Source organism: Aythya ferina (assembly GCF_964211825.1).
Source record: "Aythya ferina genome assembly, contig: HAP1_SCAFFOLD_251, whole genome shotgun sequence".
Classification (NCBI taxonomy): domain Eukaryota; kingdom Metazoa; phylum Chordata; class Aves; order Anseriformes; family Anatidae; genus Aythya; species Aythya ferina.
The window spans coordinates 63,498-83,130 of NW_028181289.1; the positions used below are offsets into that span (position 1 = coordinate 63,498).

The window sequence follows — 19,633 nt, forward strand, 5'->3', positions numbered from 1 at the left end:
TATATTCTTGTTTCCTTCTTTCCCTAGGATTATTCTTCTCCCAGTATTGAATGTTTCAACGGACACCGTTTAAGATCAATGAGCAAAAGCATCCTGCGGTGTTCAGTCTCCAGCTTTGAAGAAAGTATGGCGATACTGAGGGGAAATGTCAAGAGGAGATGCTTTTCAAGGTACTGTATTTCTATATGTTCAATCTCTGTTCGATTTGTAGATTGAAAAGCAAGAGAGAAAGCATGTGCAGTGAGTTGTGGCCTGATAAACCTCCGGCTAAAATCAGCAGAGGCCTATGAGCATGCTGATGGTGTACCAGTACCTTAAAACTAGAGTCCCTCTTCTCAGTGAAAGTCTCCCGCTTTTCTAAAAAAAACTGTTTTTTTTTTCCCAACCCCTTTGAGGTGTTCTTGTGGTTTAACCCGGCCGGCAGCTAAACACCACACAGCCCTTCTGCAACCCTCCCACCTCCCTCTCTGGAATGGGGGAGAGAAATGGGAAAGTGAAGCCCACGAGTTGAGATAAAGACAGTTTATTAAGACAGGAAAATAATAATGATGATGATGATGATAGTACTGCTACTAGTAATGTGTACAAAACAAGTGATGTACAATGCAGTTGCTCACTACCCGCTGACCAGTGCCCAGCGTAACCCCTAGCAGCCCGGCTGCCCCGCCCTATCCATGGTGCAGCGTGTTGCCATAAGGCATAGAATTCTTTGGCCAGTTGGGGTCAGCCATCCTGAGTCTGTCCCCTCGCAGCTGTTGCTGTGCGCCGATTCTGATCGCCAGTAGGACAGTGAGACACCGAAAGGTCCTTGGCTTGTTGTAAGTACTGCTCTGCAGCAATTGAAACATCGGGGTGGTATCAGCACTCTTCTAAACATCCTTTCACACATTCTAAGCCAAAACATAGCAACCTACCCACTACTAGGAGGAGAACTAACTCTGTCCTAATTGAAACCAGGACATGTATCTTTTCCACTTGGGTGCTTTTGCTCATAATTTTGAGAATTCAACATGAGCAAGCTAGGAAATGTGGGTACATACAGAACCGCGTGTATATGGCACGCAACAGACTTGGGATCTGGATCCTGCGTGAGGCCTACAGGCTTCTCTTTGTATACCATAGAGCACTGGCTTGTAAACATGGTGAAATTTCCCATCCTTGATGGGTCTAATACAACAAGTCTTTTCTCCCTTCTCTGCCCTGTCCTCTTTCTTAATGTAGGCAGTTGAGAAAGCCAAAATTGGAACGAAAAAAAGAATATAACACAGGTAAGTGGCTGTAAGTCCCCGGGATACCTATTTACGCTGGTTACTGAAGAGGATGGCACTTGGTCACTCCATCGCTTTCATTTGGCCCCAAAGCCTTCTGTAGTCATCTGAATTCACTCCTCAGTGACTTTTCTGTGAAGAGAGGTAGGTGCAAATAGGAGATTTTATGAATTCCTTGGGGAGGGAGCAGTGTAAATTGCAGCTTGGTAGGCACAAAGCAAACTGTTCTAATTGTGCAAAGTAAATCGATACTTGATAAGTTCAAACTTAGTTTTATAGCTGGCAACCACAAAAGTAAACCTTAGCTGTGATCCTACCAGCACAGTGGTGTAGCTCTTCCCTTCCCCTTGTCCTCTTGTCTCTTTTAATGACAGTGCAAGCAACAAACCTGTGCCAAAGGGTGCTGTATGGTAAACAATGGGCAGGCTTTTTTCTAAAAAGCACGAGTTTGAGTTATGTGGTGTTTGGGTGTTTCTCTTGAAACGATTCTTACCTCCTTGAGCTGTTAGATCATAATGCAGGAAATGGAAGTGCTGCATGCATAAACAGAGTAATCAAACATACACCTCTTAGGAAGAGGCTTGCAATGTCATAGTGTTTGTTTTGAGCACTGTTAGATACAGTTTGACATGAATGGAGTGAAAACACCTTAGAGAAAGGTGTTGATTGTTCTCACTTTTCCAAGACAGAAATAAGTGGAGTAGATTTCCCTCCTGCATGGAACAAAAGTTGCACGTTTGTTTTTGTCTGGCTAGCTTTCAGTCTCTTTAAAAATTTCCCTACAGGTCCCAGTTTTAAGTAGACAGTTTAAACGTGCAGAGCGATAAAGAAGTGGAATGCAGTGGTTGTGACAACAACTTCTGATCTGAAATGTAAAGAAAACTCAATCCACTTCAGGGTGCCTTTTTTGTTTGTCTGTTTCCATTTTACAAGAGCAACGGTGAAATAAGGAGAATCCCATCTTCACTGTTTCAAAATCCTTTGTTTCTGCGTATCAGTCACCAGAACACTGAGGAGTAGAGCTGGTGCAAAAACTGTGAGACGAGTCCACGGAGAAAACAGGGACTTGGAGCTGCGCCGCAGCTGTAGAGTCGGACACAGTCGGTACTCGACTACTAACTCGTCCATTCTATTTGACAAACTTATGACAAAGTAAGTCATCTTTTCTTGCAGACCTCTTAGAATGATCTTTCTTAGCAAGCCTTTGCACTATGGCATGATGTTGGCCTCGACTTGCTCTTTATTTTGACAGCAAAGAGTTATGGCTGCTCCTGGCATTTCCTTCATGTTTACAGGGAGACACCGTTACCTGGCTAGATAAACAGATTTTCTTGAAGGTGCTATTTCAGCATATAAGAATTGATTTAAAAAACAACAACAACAACAAAAGTGCTTCATGGCTTACTAGTTTTGTAATCTCACATTTCTCCAGGAATACTTGATTTGCTGCATTTCACCATTACACTCGTCAGCGCCACTGATTCTGGTTTATCACTATTTGCATTGCAAATATCCTTGTCCAAAGCTTAAACTGATGTATGCACTGCTTGAAAACAAAACCTGAAGTTGCAGAGCAGAAGACTCAAGTCATTATGTTAGCAGCTGTGTAACCATACTGCTTTCCAAGCATAAGATGTCCAGCTTATTTTGTTTCTATGAAGAGTTTAAATGGCTCCCGTTAAGCAAAGATGTCCCCACACTGATACTTACTATTAAGCAAGGATTCCACCTCCTTTGGCTGAGGTCTGCTCCCTTACTCATATTCGAACATTCATCCAAGTAGCCTGCAATTCCACCCTCTCGGGGGAAAGTCCATAGAATAGAAAAGGTTCCTCCAGTCTCTTCCTCAGCCTTTTTTTTTGAAGCATGCAATAAAGCAAAACATTCACAGGCTGCCCTTCCATGCAAAACAAGGCAAATTAGTAAGACAGGAGCCACAAAACTGATTGTCCTTTAAAGTTAAAATGAGATTTGAAATAGATCGAGTTAGCAAGTGTTGTAAGTCTGTAGCTAAGTCTGGTTTTGCCAATGCAGCACAATTCCCTATCACGTAGCCAGAGCTGCTTCTGTAGCTCCAAGAAGCAAAACTGCTTTGAAAAAATACTGTGTCATCAAAGCATTCGTTGGCTCAGTAGGCACGGCTCAGGTTCAACAAGTTTGTGAAAAAATGAGTACTAACAGAAGCAGCAGGGTCCAAAGAAACACTTAAGGGGCTTTACCTTGAGTGTTATGCACACTGTCAATAGAAAAGCACTGTAACAGAATCTGCCACGGCAGTCTGCATGTTACTGAAAGACCATCGGAGTAGGACTGCAGCAAGATCGTTCCGAAGTTACAAAAAAAACATATGGGGGTGGGAGTTTAGTTGCGTTAGATAACACAATCTTAGATAAAGATTTTGGTCTTAACGTAAAAGTAAGGATGTCTACTGATCTCTTCAACTCCAACAACTGAAGCCCAAGTCTGAAAAATCGCCTTTAAGAATGCAAAGAAAATATTTAACTCTTCTGTATGTTCATACTTTGCTATCAAGCAAAGGAATGAATGCTGATGCCTTAACTATGTAGGGCTGTAGCTTACAGAGAGACTACACCTTCCTGTTTTTTTCCCTTTAAAAACGTTAAATGCACGTGAAATTATTTCGGAGTGTTTTCACATGCAAAGCCTAATGCAGTGCATGCAAGCCCTGTCATCTTCTTCCTCTAGTAGTGTCGCATTAAGGGGTGTAGCCGATTGACCGTCACGGGTCCCGTCAGATTCAGGGTGCTGAACTATCACGGTCACGGACTCACCAACAATGCAGTACGGCCTCGCTCTAGTCGCGTTCAAGGAGAACTCTCACAGCTAGGAAGAATGCAATTAAGTGCAATTTCTTACGGCGACAGGTACACAGGTTCTTTGGATTGTCAGTGATAAATTCACTGTCTGCAAAAGCAAGCTAGCATGCATGAAATGCACAGGCACACAGCCTAGGTATTAAGACATTAAAAAGCATCAAAACTCTACAGATTTCTAAGATTCCACAGAGACGCCTGGTATAAGCAAGCGTTCAGATCTTACCCCACGGCGTCCCAATGGAGTGGGGGTGGGGGAGTGAGAGGCTCAGCCTGTCGAGTGATGTCAGAAGGAATCCTTCCTGATAGTATCTTCCCTAACATCCCCTTTCTCTTAAAGCAATTGATATTATTTTCTATCTTTAAGGTGGAGCTTGAGTGACTCTAGTCATGCATATCTTGGTTGTGCTTGGTAGAAATGATCTCACTTGCGTTTAAAGGTACAGGCTCTGAGAAATTCCAAGGGCGTGCTCAGTGAGGGGTGGTTGCACCTTGGAGGCGGGTAGCTTTTGGGATGGAGGTGTGCTTATGATGCCTAGTCGCTTAAGGCGATTACTCCACAAGTAGTAACTTAGTGTTGATTTAACTACAGCATATCTAAAACATAAGAAGGATGTTAGTATGGAAGAAGCCGATGAAACCAGTCCTTAAATCTTACTACTTATTGTGCGTGAGCAGACTGGCGTGAGTTTTAGCTATACTGGCAAATATCAAACCACACCTGTGTCGTCCCAGAGCTGGGAAAAAAAAAAAAAAACAAAAACAAGGAAATGTTGAAGCAAATAGGGAGGCCTGTAGCTTGTGCAGTCTTTTAGCTGAGAAAATAAAGGAGAGAGACAGGTAGCCTTGAGCTAGCAGAAGCAAGGAAGAGAAGGGCTAAAAGGGAAAAAACAGGAAGGAGAACACGAGCTCCAGACTGACCTATAGTAACCTTTTTCTCATTAAGGGTCATTAGCACATTAAAAATCACACCTGTCAAAATGCTAATCTATGCTAATGTGGGATTCGTTGTGTGTCCCCCCTCTCCTGTTCCCCCTCCCCCCCGGTATTCCTCTGTAATGCACAAGCTCAGTGGAGATAAGTTAGATGAGCTGTAATAACCAATCCAAAGGAGCCAAAGAGAGAGTTTTCACAAGTTTCCTGTGTATAAATGACGGCGATTTGAGTCAGAGGTGTGCTTGCTTTGCGAAAGATGGCCAAGTACCTGACTCTGCAGAGTTCTATAAGTAATTATATAATTAAAAGACCTTCATGTGCATTCCGACTCTGGGTGCTTATTGGCGTGGTGCACTCTGCATGAACCTGCGGACAACATCTGTACTCAGTGTCATGCCTACAGACAACCCTTTACTGTTGGGACCTGCATATTTTTCTGTGCATTCAACACAACCCCTTTGGCACAACTAGTTAACCACGTAGCTGCCAGTCCACCACTCAGTTGCACTTGTGAAGAGGAAAAGCTATTTCCATCTACTGTAGGAGCACATCCTCTAAATGCAAGCTTCACTCACCTGGTCATTTACTGCAGGACAAGATTTGAAAACTGTTGTTGAGTTCTGGGTTTCCTGCTTACAGGAAAAATTAAGTGCTAGATCACCCTCTACTCCGCTTTGTCTGCTGCATTTAATGGAGATTAAACTGATTTCGTTTGCTCCTCCGTTTATGGACAATGAGCTGAAGGAACAGGTACAGCACATTAGCCTGGAATGCCTTCCCTCCCAACCAAAGTAAACTGGAGCTGTAACTAACACAAGCAAAAGCAAGGCTTCTGTGTTTTCAGCTGAATAAAGTTCCAACAAAATCATCCTCTGGGATTTGAAGCTTACTTCACATGACATGCCAACGACTCTTTTCCCTCTATTGTAAAGCGGATCCCTGCTGTTAGTTGCTCTAGAAGCAAAGGAATCGTCGGTTTGGTTACCAAATAGCCGCTTCTGCAAATGAGAAGTGTTGTGTTCTCTCTTCCCTTTGAATGACTCCACACTTCTCATCAGCTACTGGATTGCTGACCTAGAATCAGAGAACATCCCAAGGTGGAAAGGACTCCCAATAATCACCAAGTCCAACTCGTGGCTCCACACAGGACCACCCCAAAGTGAGACCCGATGTCTGAGAGCATTGTTCAACACTTGTTGACCTCCGTCAGGCTCGGTGCCATGAGCAGTGCCCTGGGCAGCTGTCTCAGTAGCCAGCCACCCCCTCAGCGCAGCACCTGAGGCGCACGGGGCTCGGCGGGGCAGCCCGGGAGGGGAGGACGGCAGGGCGAAGTGGCAGCTCCCTCAGAGCCGTCTCCCCGCCGCCTCGGCCGCATGTCGTGGCTTTTTCGTGTCGGGGCTTTTTCATGTCGTGCCCTCAGGCTCTCACCGTGGGTGAGATGCTGCTCCCCAGCGCGGACCCCTTGCGCGCGGGGCCTGTCCGCGGTGGCGGCGGGAGGGAAACCCCAACCCCAAAGCCCTCCCGGCAGGGAGAGCTCGGGGTGAGGGCCGATCCGGCACCGACAGTAAACACACGCCGGAGGAAACGCTCTGGTTTTAGCCATGAGCAGCGCGGCCAGGTTCAAAAGGCGTCACGCTGGAGCTCCGAGTTCGGCGGCGTTCCGAGGCCGTTGTGGCGGTTGTGGAGACGGCCCCGGCTGAGGTGGCTGCTGCTGTCGCTGCTGTCCCCTCTGTCCCTGCTGTTGCCGCTGTTGCCGCTGTTCCCGGACCTTGGAGACCCCCAGCGGCTCCCTGTGCCAGGCCCTGTGGCCCCGGGGAGCTGCCCGCCGCCTCGTCGGCCAGCCCGGCAGCAATCCTGCCAGCACAGAATAGCCCACTGCATTTCAGGGTAAAGTGACGATTAATTTCTATTTCCTGGCCTGGGTGCTGCTTTCTTCTTTAAGGAAGCTTCAAGGTTAAAGGTTCAACTCAGTTATGTCAGGGTTCAACTCCGTTTCGTGAAGGGGCTCTTGTACGAAAGCTTAAGCTGGGATTGACTCTCTGCTAAGCGGAGGCCAAACGTGGACCTACTGAGAAACAGGTCCTAAGTGATAACATTTTCTAAAGAGACTGCTAAACACATCTGAAGAGTGCTGCTGCAGAACTCTGAATGGGGGGATAGCAACTGTCTTAACTGATCTGGAATCTTGAATTTACTTTTCAATGGACAAGAGGTGTGTCTCTCAAGGCAAACAAAGAGAGGAGTAACACCCTCTCTTGTCACTCATGTCAACATAAATTTATGCTCAGAGCGTAGGTGTAGGAACAGCATCGGTATGCATATGGAACATCGGGAGAGGAAGCTCTATCGGTATTTACAGTTTTTCTACTACCTTGTCAGAGAGACGTCATCTCCAAATGAGAAATGGATGTATTTTGAAACAGTGGTGGTGGATCGGATTTCTTCTTTGTAGTGTTAATATTTGCTCTTGAATCGTACTTAATACCTGGTAACACCTCAATCAGTTGTCAAAAATAAACTTAAAAATGTGTAAGGCTTATCTCATTGGTCAGTATAAAGATCAAGGTCTTCCCTTCCCTTCCCTTCCCTTCCCTTCCCTTCCCTTCCCTTCCCTTCCCTTCCCTTCCCTTCCCTTCCCTTCCCTTCCCTTCCTTCCCTTCCCTTCCCTTCCTTCCCTTCCCTTCCCTTCCCTTCCCTTCCCTTCCTTCCCTTCCCTTCCCTTCCCTTCTCCCTTCCCTTCCTTCCCTTCCCTTCCCTTCCCTTCCCTTCCCTTCCCTTCCTCCCTTCCCTTCCCTTCCTTCCCTTCCCTTCCTTCCCTTTTTTCTCCTTTCCTTTCCTTTCCTTTCCTTTCCTTTCCTTTCCTTTCCTTTCCTTTCCTTTCCTTTCCTTTCCTTTCCTTTCCTTTCCTTTCTTTCCTTTCCTTTCCTTTCCTTTCCTTTCCTTTCCTTTCCTTTCCTTTCCTTTCCTTTCCTTTCCTTTCCTTTTCCTTTCCTTTCCTTTCCTTTCCTTTCCTTTCCTTTCCTTTCCTTTCCTTTCCTTTCCTTTCCTTTCCTTTCCTTCCTTTCCTTTCCTTTCCTTTCCTTTCCTTTCCTTTCCTTTCCTTTCCTTTCCTTTCCTTTCCTTTCCTTTCCTTTCCTTTCCTTTCCTTTCCTTTCCTTTCCTCTCCTCTCCTCTCCTCTCCTCTCCTCTCCTCTCCTCTCCTCTCCTCTCCTCTCCTCTCCTCTCCTCTGCCTCTCCTCTCCTCTCCTCTCCTCTCCTCTCCTCTCCTCTCCTCTCCTCTCCTCTCCTCTCCTCTCCTCTCCTCTCCTCTCCTCTCCTCTCCTCTCCTCTCCTCTCCTCTCCTCTCCTCTCCTCTCCTCTCCTCTCCTCTCCTCTCCTCTCTCCTTTCCTTTCCTTTCCTTTCCTTTCCTTTCCTTTCCTTTCCTTTCCTTTCCTTTCCTTTCCTTTCCTTTCCTTTCCTTTCCTTTCCTTTCCTTTCCTTTCCTTTCCTTTCCTTTCCTTTCCTTTCCTTTCCTTTCCTTTCCTTTCCTTTCCTTTCCTTTCCTTTCCTTTCCTTTCCTTTCCCCCCAGTATTGTTTTTCTGTTCTCCTTCTCACTGCAGTCTTGATTTTGTTTCTCGTCCCTTAAGTATGTTTCCAATGTGTTGCTGAAACATTTTCCCTTTCAATCCTACAAAAGGAGCTGTCACTGGTGAAGATCAGAGCTTATCCCTGAGCCCAGGCGCTGTCACCTTAGTCTTCCAATCGGACAAGGACGACTTCATTTCTCATGTAAATGCATTTGTCAGGTTTGCGTATTGTTTTTTCAGGAATGGAAAGTGTGTATAGAATGGATTTAAAATCAATTTTAAATGTAAAACGTCAAGGCAAAAAAAGTTCTAATTACAACCTCTGCACACAATTTGCCAGCTGTGGGACTAGGAGTTTTCTTATTTACTGTGTTTTGTTTAACGTGTCTGAAGTTTAATGGATAGCAATCAAGGCGTGCTAGAAATCTGAAAGCACTTTATGCTTTGTTCTCTCCGTCGTTTTGGTATAACAAACTAGCTTATGTTTTAAACGCTCCATGAGGTTAGTGGTTTCCCTAAAGGTAACAAGTCCCTGTGTGCTACAGTAAGACAGTAACAAAACATGAAGTATAGAAGTTCATCCTGTCATTATTCAGCTTCTGCCTATGGACACACAGCTATGCTTATTTAAAGCGGTATCACCTTGAAACCTAATCAGCATTTTAAAAAGGACTTTGTAGCAGTTATTGGCTTTTGTCCTGGAGGGCTGAGGTTTGTTTTGTTTTGTTTTACATTCAGCATTTCCGTTTCTAGCTTACATTCCCCTGTTGTTTTGCATGAGGAAAACGTGCAGCTTTACAAAGTAGAACGGAAAGAGCTGCTTTTTAGTCTAACTTTTCAGTTTGTTGTAGGAGGTTTAAATGTGGTAGGAGTAAAACAGCAGAAGTACTGCTGCCAAAGTTATATTGAAACTCGTCTTTCTTGGAGAAGCAGAAGAAGCCCAGGGAGAAATAAATTTGCAAACATGCTCTTCATGCTCTCCTTTCCCAAGATTTCTCTGAGATATAGACCATCCTCTGTGGGTTTTGAGGTATATGGTTCCCAGGAGTGAAAAGGAGGGCCAAACATCTCTCCTCTTGGATCTCAACATGCTAGGGCTTTAGTGTACTGCCACTTACGGCTCCGCTTTTTCACCTGGAAAAAGCGACCACATGATGTAGACTGAGGAGCCCTCAGAAATTAACTTGCTATCACCAAGTGACGCCCATGAAAGGTGTATTTAAAAGCTAGGCTCATTATAGAATCACAACAAACCCCTCATGACTGGTGCAGTAGACAGTGAGGTAGAGGGCGAGCCCTGGAAAGACAGAAGAAAAGTAGCAGTGAGTTCTGGGTACCTTTGTGCAGACGAAACAGAAAAACGCAGGCAGTGAAGTAATAGTGTTCCGTTGCTCATGTCAGCAATAGATAATTGCAACAATTATCTATTAGATCATAGGTACTAATTAACAGATAATTGCGCAACTCCGGAAATCAATAAATAACTGATTCCCCTCAGAGAATGTCTTCTACATTTTTATATTAAAAAGACTCCAGAGTTGTAATGGATTAAAATCCTACGGAAGGGAAAGAAATGGCATCAGCCACTAGTTCTGCAGAAGCGAAAAGTAATACTGATAGAGTTTAGATGGAAATTTTCACTTTGTGTGTTTAGTTTGGGGATTCTTTTTAAATCATTCATACCAGCGATTTAGTTCTTAAGGCTGTTTCTTTGAGATTAAGTGACAGGACTTCTGCTACTCTTTTCTTCTTGGAATGCTTCTTGATATTCTTACGTCAACCAGAACTTCTGTCTCTGTCGCAGATGTGAACAATGACCGTAGCTAAGAAGCCCAAATCTTCAAAGCCTAAAAAGCCCTCTTCAAGGCGGTCTGGCAAATCCAAGAAACCAAGTCCTAAAATACTGATGTCACGCACCGCCAACTGGGGCCGGATAGTGCCTGCAGAAGATTCAAGCCAAGTCTCTGTGGCCCAAGGACGTGGAGGTGGTATTTACTGTAGATCATCTGAAAAATCTAAGGCTTTTGCCCCAAGAGATCTAAGTAAGTGTGCGTTTTATCCTGCCTCCATTTTCTTCAAAGCAAAAGTAGAAAATGCAGTTCTTACTTGTTGCACTGATAGAGAAGGGGACTACTGTGAACAAAGACTTGAAAAGCGAATCCCCTAAGGCAACTGAAGTGACTGATGTTACAGAAATTAATTTTGATATATTTACAGTCAACAGAGAAATATGGGGAGTTTTTTGTAATGCACAGATTCCTCCATGTCTTTTCTGTTTTGCAAAGAAAAGTGTTTGATGGTTGCTATTCACAGCTTCCATTCTTCACAGGTTTTTTGAATGATAACATTGCTCAGGAAAAAATCTGGTATCTGTAGGGGTACCGTCATTCCTAGTTCCTAGTTTTTACGTGTTTACCGTATAATTTCAAGTCTAAGTTTGTGGTTTAAGTTATAATAAGGAAAAAAACAGTAGTTGAGTTAATCAGGTTAAAGATTATAGATGGAGAGGAACTTGGCATTAGGTGCTACAAACAGAATGGCAGTTAGCCTTGCCTTAGAAAAATTAAAATGGTTGACTAAAGTTGTTTGTTTTTTTTTCCCCAAAACATTGTGTTGACCAGCCAATTTGAATTTGGTGGTATTAAAGCTGTCTGCAATAAGTTTTTCTGGTTTGGATTGTAGCTAGCTCCTCTAGGTGCTCCTGCAGAATAGTATTTTTTTAAATACCTTTCTTCGAAACAAACAAACAAGATCTCTTTTTAAATTTAACTTTCTTGCAGTCGTTAATGATGGAATTGCTCCACCACAGAGCATTCTTTTTCCACCTGAGAAGATTTGTATGGATTGGCGAGAAACACAAAGTGTTGGAGTTGGCCTGTACAATCTTGGCAACACATGTTTTCTTAATGCTACTCTACAGTGTTTGACCTACACACCCCCACTTGCCAATTACATGCTTTCTCTTGAGCACAGCCAGTCATGTGAGTACTTTCTAACAGTATTTTGAATCTGTTGGATAGCTCTGAAGGTGAAAGAACAGCAGTGATTCTGTGAGATAAGCTTATTTGCCTGATTTTACCTGTAGCAGCTGGCTTTGAGCACCGTATTAGCAGTGGGCTCCGAATAGCATATGGAGTGCAATTAATGCACCATGTTTTATTTATTTAGTTATTTGTTTGTTTGTTTGTTTGTTTGTTTATTAAAGGATCATTTATTGCTTCATGGGAATAATGAAGTGCATTGGACAGTAATGCATTTAGTAGTAATTTTGGAGAGTAATACATTTTGCAGCCTGTGGAGTTCACATTCCTGTCAGCCTTTACAACTGCGACTTTGCAGTAGTCTTTTAGATTTCTCATCACAAAATGCATTTGAATACAGGCTTAGTGGATATTTTTCTTCTGTAAAGTTGTGTGAAATGAAATGTTACAAGACTGTTGGGACATTGGCATCTTGGGAGAATAGAATGTAGCAAGGAGAGTGGATATTGTATCTGTAGTTTAAATTGTACTTAGATGTTTGTAGTTATGGATATTTCGCTGGACTGGGATGCTTTGTTCTTTCACTCTTCAGGTCGTGAACAAGAGTTTTGCATGATGTGCACGATGGAGACTCACATTAACCAGGCCCTGCGTTGCACTGTTGATGCCATCAAGCCTACGCATGTTATCAGTAATCTCAGTCGTAAGTGGCTTCAGATGTGTTTCTTTTCGATAGCTTGTAATCTTCAAATAATTATTTGATGTGTATAAGTGGTTTTAACACTCAAATGAAGAGAGATTTTAGAAATACAAGATTGATTTCATTTTTAAATGGGGTCAATACTATCATCTTATTTAGGAATAGGACAACATTTCCATTTTGGCAGTCAAGAAGACGCACACGAGTTCTTGCGCTATACTGTTGATGCTATGCAGGAAGCGTGCTTGAACGGAAGCACCGAGTAAGCATAAACAAGTTCACTTTCATACATTCTCTAGCACCTTCTAGTCCTTTATTTACTCTCAGAAATGATCTCTAGCACTTTTTAGTGCCTTATTTACTATCAGCAACGAAAGTCTACATCATCCTTGGTTTTCATCAAACTCTTTGAAGAGTTAACTCTGTGCCTTAAATCTTCTGAGGTCTGATTATAATTTATTTCCAGATTGGACAGATCTTCTCAAGCTACCATCATCATTCATCAAATATTTGGAGGATTTCTAAGATCGAGAGGTACTTGAAAAAATATTCCTGTCCTTAGAACTGATCTGTGTCTTTTGTCGGTAGTAAAGCAGTCTGTAGTTTGTCTAAAGTAGTATCTGTCAACAACTTGAATTTGGACAGTTAGTCTCCTTCACATAATGTTAAGCATTTATATTTTGCTTCCAGTGAAGTGCTTGAATTGCAAAGCAGTTTCGGATACGTATGAGGCATTTCTTGATATCACTTTGGATATAAAGGTAAGATGTTTTCTAAATATAATTCATGATGTTTAAGTACATGCATAACTTTCTAAATTAAACTTGTTTAACTTAAAAAACCAAACCACATATAATGTTAAAACATAAGAGCTTGGTGGTGCTAAGGAAGTGGATTGGACTTTGTCCTTCCGTGGAACCCATGTAAATAGTCTCCACATTTGCATTGGGTTTAAGGGGAAGGAATTCTCTTTCTGCAAAAATGATAATGCTGTCATACTTCTTTGTTGTTCTACCTCAATATACATCTAATTGTTAGACTGATGAATTTGTCCCCAGTATTGATGACAAAGCACACTATAGATGCTGTCTAGGCTACTGGAAAAGTATTTGTTCCAAAGTCAAATGCCTTCCAGGTGAGGTCAATGCTGAGCATGCTCTTTCTGCCTCCTTCTTCACAGTGCTCCTAGTAGATCGCTTGAGTATGTTAGTAAGATTCTCTTATAAACTACTAGTATGTCTCTGGAATTTTGAATTACGGTGACTTTACGCTCTTCTTTCTCGCTGCTCTAGGCGGTTTCGTCTGTTAGCAGAGCTCTGGAACTCTTTGTGAAACCTGAAGAGCTGGATGGAGAGAATTGCTATAAATGTAGCGAGTAAGATTTTGACGGATTAGGTCTTAATCCTAGATGTCAGTTTTCTATGTTGCATGACTCTGTTGGACTACCTCTAAACTTTGGATCTACTTACAAGTTTTGTGGAAGTTTATAAAAGACTTGGATTTTTGTTTCTTTGGAGGGGGGAAGTCTTGTTCATATGCATTCCCTATGGGTTTGCAATTCTCTGGCTTGTATTTTGCCATCAGAATTCAAAAAGAGCTACTTTTGTTCTTTCTATTTATTAGCTCTCGACAGTACTTTTCTTGATGTAAACTACCCAGTTTCCGTTGTTCTCTGGGCTAGTGGCTAATTTTCACTGCTTATGCCGTAGGTCCTACCTTGGAGCGGGCAATGTGTCAAACTGAACTATTTTGTTTCAAAGGATGGCAGATGGTTTCAGTGTCTTTCCAGACAAGCTCAGTACATGAAGACTTCCTACTGTTAAATGTCTCCCTCCTGTAGAATGACCATGTGCTTCTGTTGTATTTTTGATGTTGATAGTCGACCTATGTCGGAGATTATTTGCAATTTCTAGTCCTGGGGACCAAGTCTCTCTCGTTCCGCTTTCAGTATTTGTATTTCCCTTGAAAGCTGAAAGAATGTTTCCAGGATTGGAGTTCAAATAGCCACTTTTGTAGACCAAGAAATGGTACCTTGCCATCCAACCTGGTAATACCCTTTCGTGAGAGATTCCTGTTCCCACTATGCTCTGAGTTGTTGGGAAAATTGACCTTCTTCTCTGTATTAACAAACCTGACACGCAGTGCATGGGTTTATGAAAAGAAAAAAGACCAACCTATTATGCAAGTAAATATCATTCAAATAGCATAGGCATGCGTGAGACATTAAAAGGAGTTTGTTTTGGGGGCGAAAAAAGAAGATGCCTTCAAACACTTATCTCTGCTTGTTTTTAAGGTGTAAAAAGATGGTTCCTGCGTCCAAGAGATTTACCATACACCGTTCTTCCCAGGTTCTCACAATATCACTGAAAAGATTTGCAGATTTCACAGGTGGAAAGATCAACAAGGTATATTTACCACTGTAATGCAACTATATCATTGTGTAATGGGACATCCCCCAAAGCTGAAAGTTGTTAATATTTTCAGACAATAATTGTAGACTAACGACTATGGCTTATTCTTTCTCTTAATATCAATAAAGTTCCCGCTTGACAAGAAGCATATGCTTTCCTCTGAGAAGGCTGATTCATCAGGAAACAGTTCTCTGCAACTTCTAGTCTTAACCATTGTTTATGGGAAGACTTATTTGTAGTGAATCAAGAAATATATTCTAGAAATATATTCTAGAAATAAATTCTAGTCTGTGTTTTTTGGAAGTGTTTTTCTCTGGCTAGTCCACGAAGTACTCTGGGATAATTTTTCTGTCTTCTTGGTGTCTCTTTAGGAGGTGAAATATCCGGAGTATTTGGACCTGAGAGCCTACATGTCGCAGTCAATGGGAGAACCACTGCTCTATGCCTTATATGCGGTGCTGGTACATCACGGTGTCAGCTGTCACTCAGGACACTATATATGCTATGTAAAGGTAGAAGTCAACAGCATTTCTAACAGGGTAAAGGTTGTGCTGGCAAACCAATTAAAGCATGACTAGCAGCTACTGTTTCTAGGGAAAAAGATTTCATTATATTTTTATTTGACGTGTGTGTATTTTGTTCCTATCCGTGATTTCATTTGGAAAACGTGCAATTCACCTAAAGAAATCGTTGTCTTTATTTGCAGGCTGGTAATGGACTTTGGTATCAGATGAATGATGCTAAAGTAGTGCGTACTGACATTAAAAGAGTTCTTGGTCAGCAAGCTTACATACTTTTTTATATCAGGTAATAACAAATCTTAAAATGTGTTCAGAAGAGATTTACTTTCCCGTTATTGATATTTTTCTGTTTTGCAAGTGTTTTTCTTGCTATCCGGGGAGAAGATTATTATTTGTCTAATTCAGTTCTGTCTAACCTGAAATTCTCTGTGTCGTTTATTATCTTTTGTTGCTTGGCCTTAAACTGCAGCACTTGTGTAAATTGCTATCTATGTGTTATCTGTAGCTGGCTAATTTAGAGAAGGAGAGAAATGAAGGTCATCTGTGGTGTAAGAATGAATTATTGCTGTGCAAGTGATAGTCTTAGTAGGAAGACTGTTCTCTACTTTTCAGTTTGTAGTCTTGGCGAAGCCTTCTGTAGAGAAGGCTTCCATATCGTATGAGCTGTTCCTCTAAAATTATAGGATGGGATTTAATCCAAGAGTAGGCTGAAAGAAAAACTAAACTACGATCACTGCTCTTTTCTGAAGGCGCTATGATTTGACACTTGGAGAACGTGCGTTTTACTTGCCAGCACCATCTTATCCCTGTTCATTCCCTCCTGGTCAGCAGGGGGCTAATAGTAAGCAGGCTGGATTTATGGGACCACGACTTCTTCCTCATATGATTAAGGTAATTCAGGGAAGCGGGAGGGCAGATAACGGCACCAAACTGCTAGTGGGTTTGGGGTTTGGTGTGGGGTTTTTTGTTTGGTTTTCGGCATCTTAGTTTTGTTTTCCTTCCCACGCTGCAGCTTTCTTCACAGCCCTCATGCTACAGCCAGAGTCATTCAAACAGTGGTTACTGCTAAATTGTGCAGCCATGCGACTCCATTACTTTATACCTCCAAGACAGCTTTCTAAAGCACAGAGAGCTACGCTCTTTGACAATTTAAGCAGAGTGTACTAATCCTCAAATCATTTAAAAGAGGACTTGTTTTTCCTATTCTCGTCACTTTAGCTAAGACAGGGAAAACTAATTGTCTTATTCCTGAGCACCAGAACAATTATTTCAGGCTTTTCAGGGTATGTTTAAAGGGAAAAATAAATATATTTGGGAATAGCAGCAGGTAATGTTAAGTTGCTTGGCTGGTTTTCAAAGATGATGTTAATTTGATACCAATCTGCAGTAAACCAAAAGCAGGAATTGAATACGCTTATTGGACTTGCATTTATCCTTAAAGGGCAGTGTGTTTTTCTTTTTAGGTGTTAAGACCATTTGTAGAAACACTCAGTAGGAGAGTTTTGTGCTTCAAAATGTTACATGCAGTGTTTGCGTTAATCCATCTTGCAATTTCTTCTTTTTAAATACAGAATTCAAGCCGTTTAAATGGAAATGGATCCATAAAAGAGGACGCAAAGACCACTGGTGTCACCCTAAAAAGGCCATCTTCAGCACCACCAATGGCCTGTGTTCAAAACCAGGCAATTACCAGGCCTTCAATGACTGATACGTCAAGAAAACAGAAGATCACCATCAGTATTCACAATAAATTGCCTGCTCGTCAGACTGTGTCACAGCCTGACTGTCTTAGCAGTGCTGTGGAGGATGAAGATCTCTACCAGGCTGTTCCTTCATCCACAATTACAAATTCGGTAATGCAAATGAAGCAAATGCAAACAAACAAAAAAGTTTCTGATGAAATTTTTGTGGAGCCAACAGTGAATGAAAATCCTAAACTCAGCTCTGATAACACAGTCCCTTATGGTGCAGAATCTTCAGGAAAATCTGAGGAGGAGTCAAAGGGCTTATCTCAAAGGAATTGCAATGCAATGTCCTCTAATGGAATTTTGGTTGGAAAGGTAGTCCGTACATTGCAGCATTCCAACTCTTCCTGTCAGAATGCTGACAAAGGAAGATCCCAGCATGAGCTGCGAAAAACAGATTCACTAAATGGTGCTATTAGGTTAGTTACTGAATCTAAAGAAAACGGACTGAAACTTGATGATTCCACTTGCCGAGTTGAACCTGTTAAACCTTCTGAGATATTCTTTTCTAAAACAAATGGATCGCTTGAAACATAGATTTGCTCCATCGAGAATTTCTCACCTACGATGTATCCGGAAGTGTTTATTGTGTTCCTAATTCAGGTGAAATACTGAGAAAACACAGCACAAATGTGATCATAAGACTTTGTCGTATTATCCCATTAGAATTTGCAGACCTGAGCTTACATTAGAACTTGTCAACTTAAGCTCAGCTGAGATAAAAATTCCTAATTTCATAAAGTAGATTTTGGGGGGTGAGTTGGGGTTATCTTTGAAGTGTAGATAATGCATACAACTCACAGCGGTCTTGCTTACTATTTAATGGAGACATTCTGACAAGACTAGTCCTCAGTACTACTACAAATAGTATTTTTTTGTCTGCTGACTTGTGCGTTTTAATTGCAGATGCCTGGAGCTATGCCTTCAGTCAATCGAGAAGTCATCACGGAGTCCCTCACAGCCAGCCAGCTGAACAGCTTGTCAGAGGAAATGAGGTAAAATGAGCACAGTCTTATTAAGACAAGACTTTATGGAAGTTCATTACAGTTTTATCTGTCTACTAATAGTACTTAATGGAAGGATTTAAATTAGTACAATTCCATACTGTGTGTCCAGTGTCACGAACAGAACTAATGATCGGCACTGAGCATATCACTCTGATGCAGGTTGGTGCCTCAAGGAGAACTTGTGTTCCTTTATAGAATGTTTTTCCGTTTTTCTCCACTGTCTGGAGAAACATTGGCTGTTCCCCACTCGCCCTTATGCCTTTTTTCTCAGAGCAGCAGGTGGAAGGAGACAGATGCGTTTGCTTTTTTAGTGCAATGGCTTCAGAAGCAAGAGGGGAAAAAACACTTTCTCTGGGAGCTGGAGAAGGTGTCCTAATCACAGGAGAGGTTTCTAAATGGCATATCTTTGCGAGCGGTCCTGTTGTCTGGAGGTTTTTGTTTGTTTGTTTGCCTTTGGAAGGTTTTACTCTTAATATTCACGTCCTTCAGCAGAAGTGAGAAATGGGTTTTTATTTTATGCAGTGTTGCGGAACCTCTGAAATCTCCTGGGAATGATGAATACCTTGCCCAGTACCAATGTGTATTCTAATCAGTACAAGATTTAATATACATACAATTAGCATCCAAAGGGTAGCTATGCCCTGATATGCTTCAAGTTCTTTTAAGCTTAACTTTCGGATCTCCAGAAGTAGACTCAACCTTCCAGGTTCCTGTTACGGGTCCCTTTAGTCGTGATGCATGTGTCCACCCCTTTTCCACCGTTCTTCTAGCCGTCTCTTTCGTAGTTCAGTAAAGTCCACCTGTATTCTCTCAAATGGTCGATATGCAATTCGTCTTCCTCCAGCAGGTGCTTGCCTAATCACCTTCTTATTCACCTTTTGACATGTTAAGCATCCTTGGACGGTTTGTTTGGCTATCTCATATATTCCTACAGACCCATAAAATTTTAGAAATTGATCACTCAATGCTTTTGTTCCCCAGTGGGTTTGTAGGTGTAGCTGTAAAAGTAGACACCTAGTTTGTTCCTTTGGCAGTATTTCTCTTCCATCAGGCAGAATCCATTTTCCTTCTTTCAGTTCTGCTCCTATGGTCTTTATAATTTTTATTTCTGCTTCTGTATACTTTTTCTCTTGTGTCCCTTTTCCGTTATCCGTTTCTTGTAGGGTGAGGACTACATCATGCTTCCTAAGAGCTGCTTCCCTAGCTTCTCTATCCACTAGGTTATTCCCTCTTATGTGGAAGGCAGTTCCCTTTTGATGTCCTCTGACATGTACCACAGCAATCTCCCTAGGTCCTCTCAGTGCCTGCAATATTTGAGTAACTAAAGTTTGGTGAATCAGCCCTTTTCCCTGTGTGCCTATGAGTCCCCTTTCTTCCCAAATTTTCCCAAATGGGTGGACTATTCCATAAGCATATTTAGAGTCTGTATAAATAGTGCCACTTTTTCCTTTCAATAGTTCTAGGGCTCGTAATAATGCATAAAGTTCACGTGCTTGAGCGGACCAGGCAGCGCTGAGTGGTCCTGACTCTATTAGGACCATATCCCCATTTACAATGGCATACCCTGATCTTCTTTTTCCATCTACTACTTTGGATGATCCATCAATAAATAATTTTTCCCCTGTTTCTAATTCTGTCTCCTCGAGATCGGGTCGGATTTTG

The 19,633-nt window shown here is 42.2% G+C and overlaps 1 protein-coding gene across 1 annotated transcript; it reads left to right on the forward strand.

Moving 5' to 3' along the window:
- Positions 1 to 61: 61 nt before the first annotated feature.
- On the forward strand, positions 62 to 19,191 carry LOC311429033 (ubiquitin carboxyl-terminal hydrolase 42-like; the record flags this gene model as incomplete). Its single annotated transcript, XM_084540185.1, has 19 exons — positions 62 to 170; positions 1,222 to 1,268; positions 2,267 to 2,420; positions 8,717 to 8,808; positions 10,411 to 10,648; positions 11,387 to 11,587; positions 12,180 to 12,290; positions 12,447 to 12,549; positions 12,754 to 12,821; positions 12,978 to 13,048; positions 13,580 to 13,662; positions 14,581 to 14,692; positions 15,070 to 15,210; positions 15,405 to 15,505; positions 15,969 to 16,110; positions 16,791 to 17,072; positions 17,871 to 17,959; positions 18,494 to 18,551; positions 19,135 to 19,191. Exons 5-19 carry the CDS (start codon positions 10,420 to 10,422, stop codon positions 19,189 to 19,191), a joined length of 1,848 nt encoding a protein of 615 aa, XP_084396311.1. The 5' UTR covers positions 62 to 170; positions 1,222 to 1,268; positions 2,267 to 2,420; positions 8,717 to 8,808; positions 10,411 to 10,419.
- Between the last annotated feature and the right edge of the window lie 442 nt (positions 19,192 to 19,633).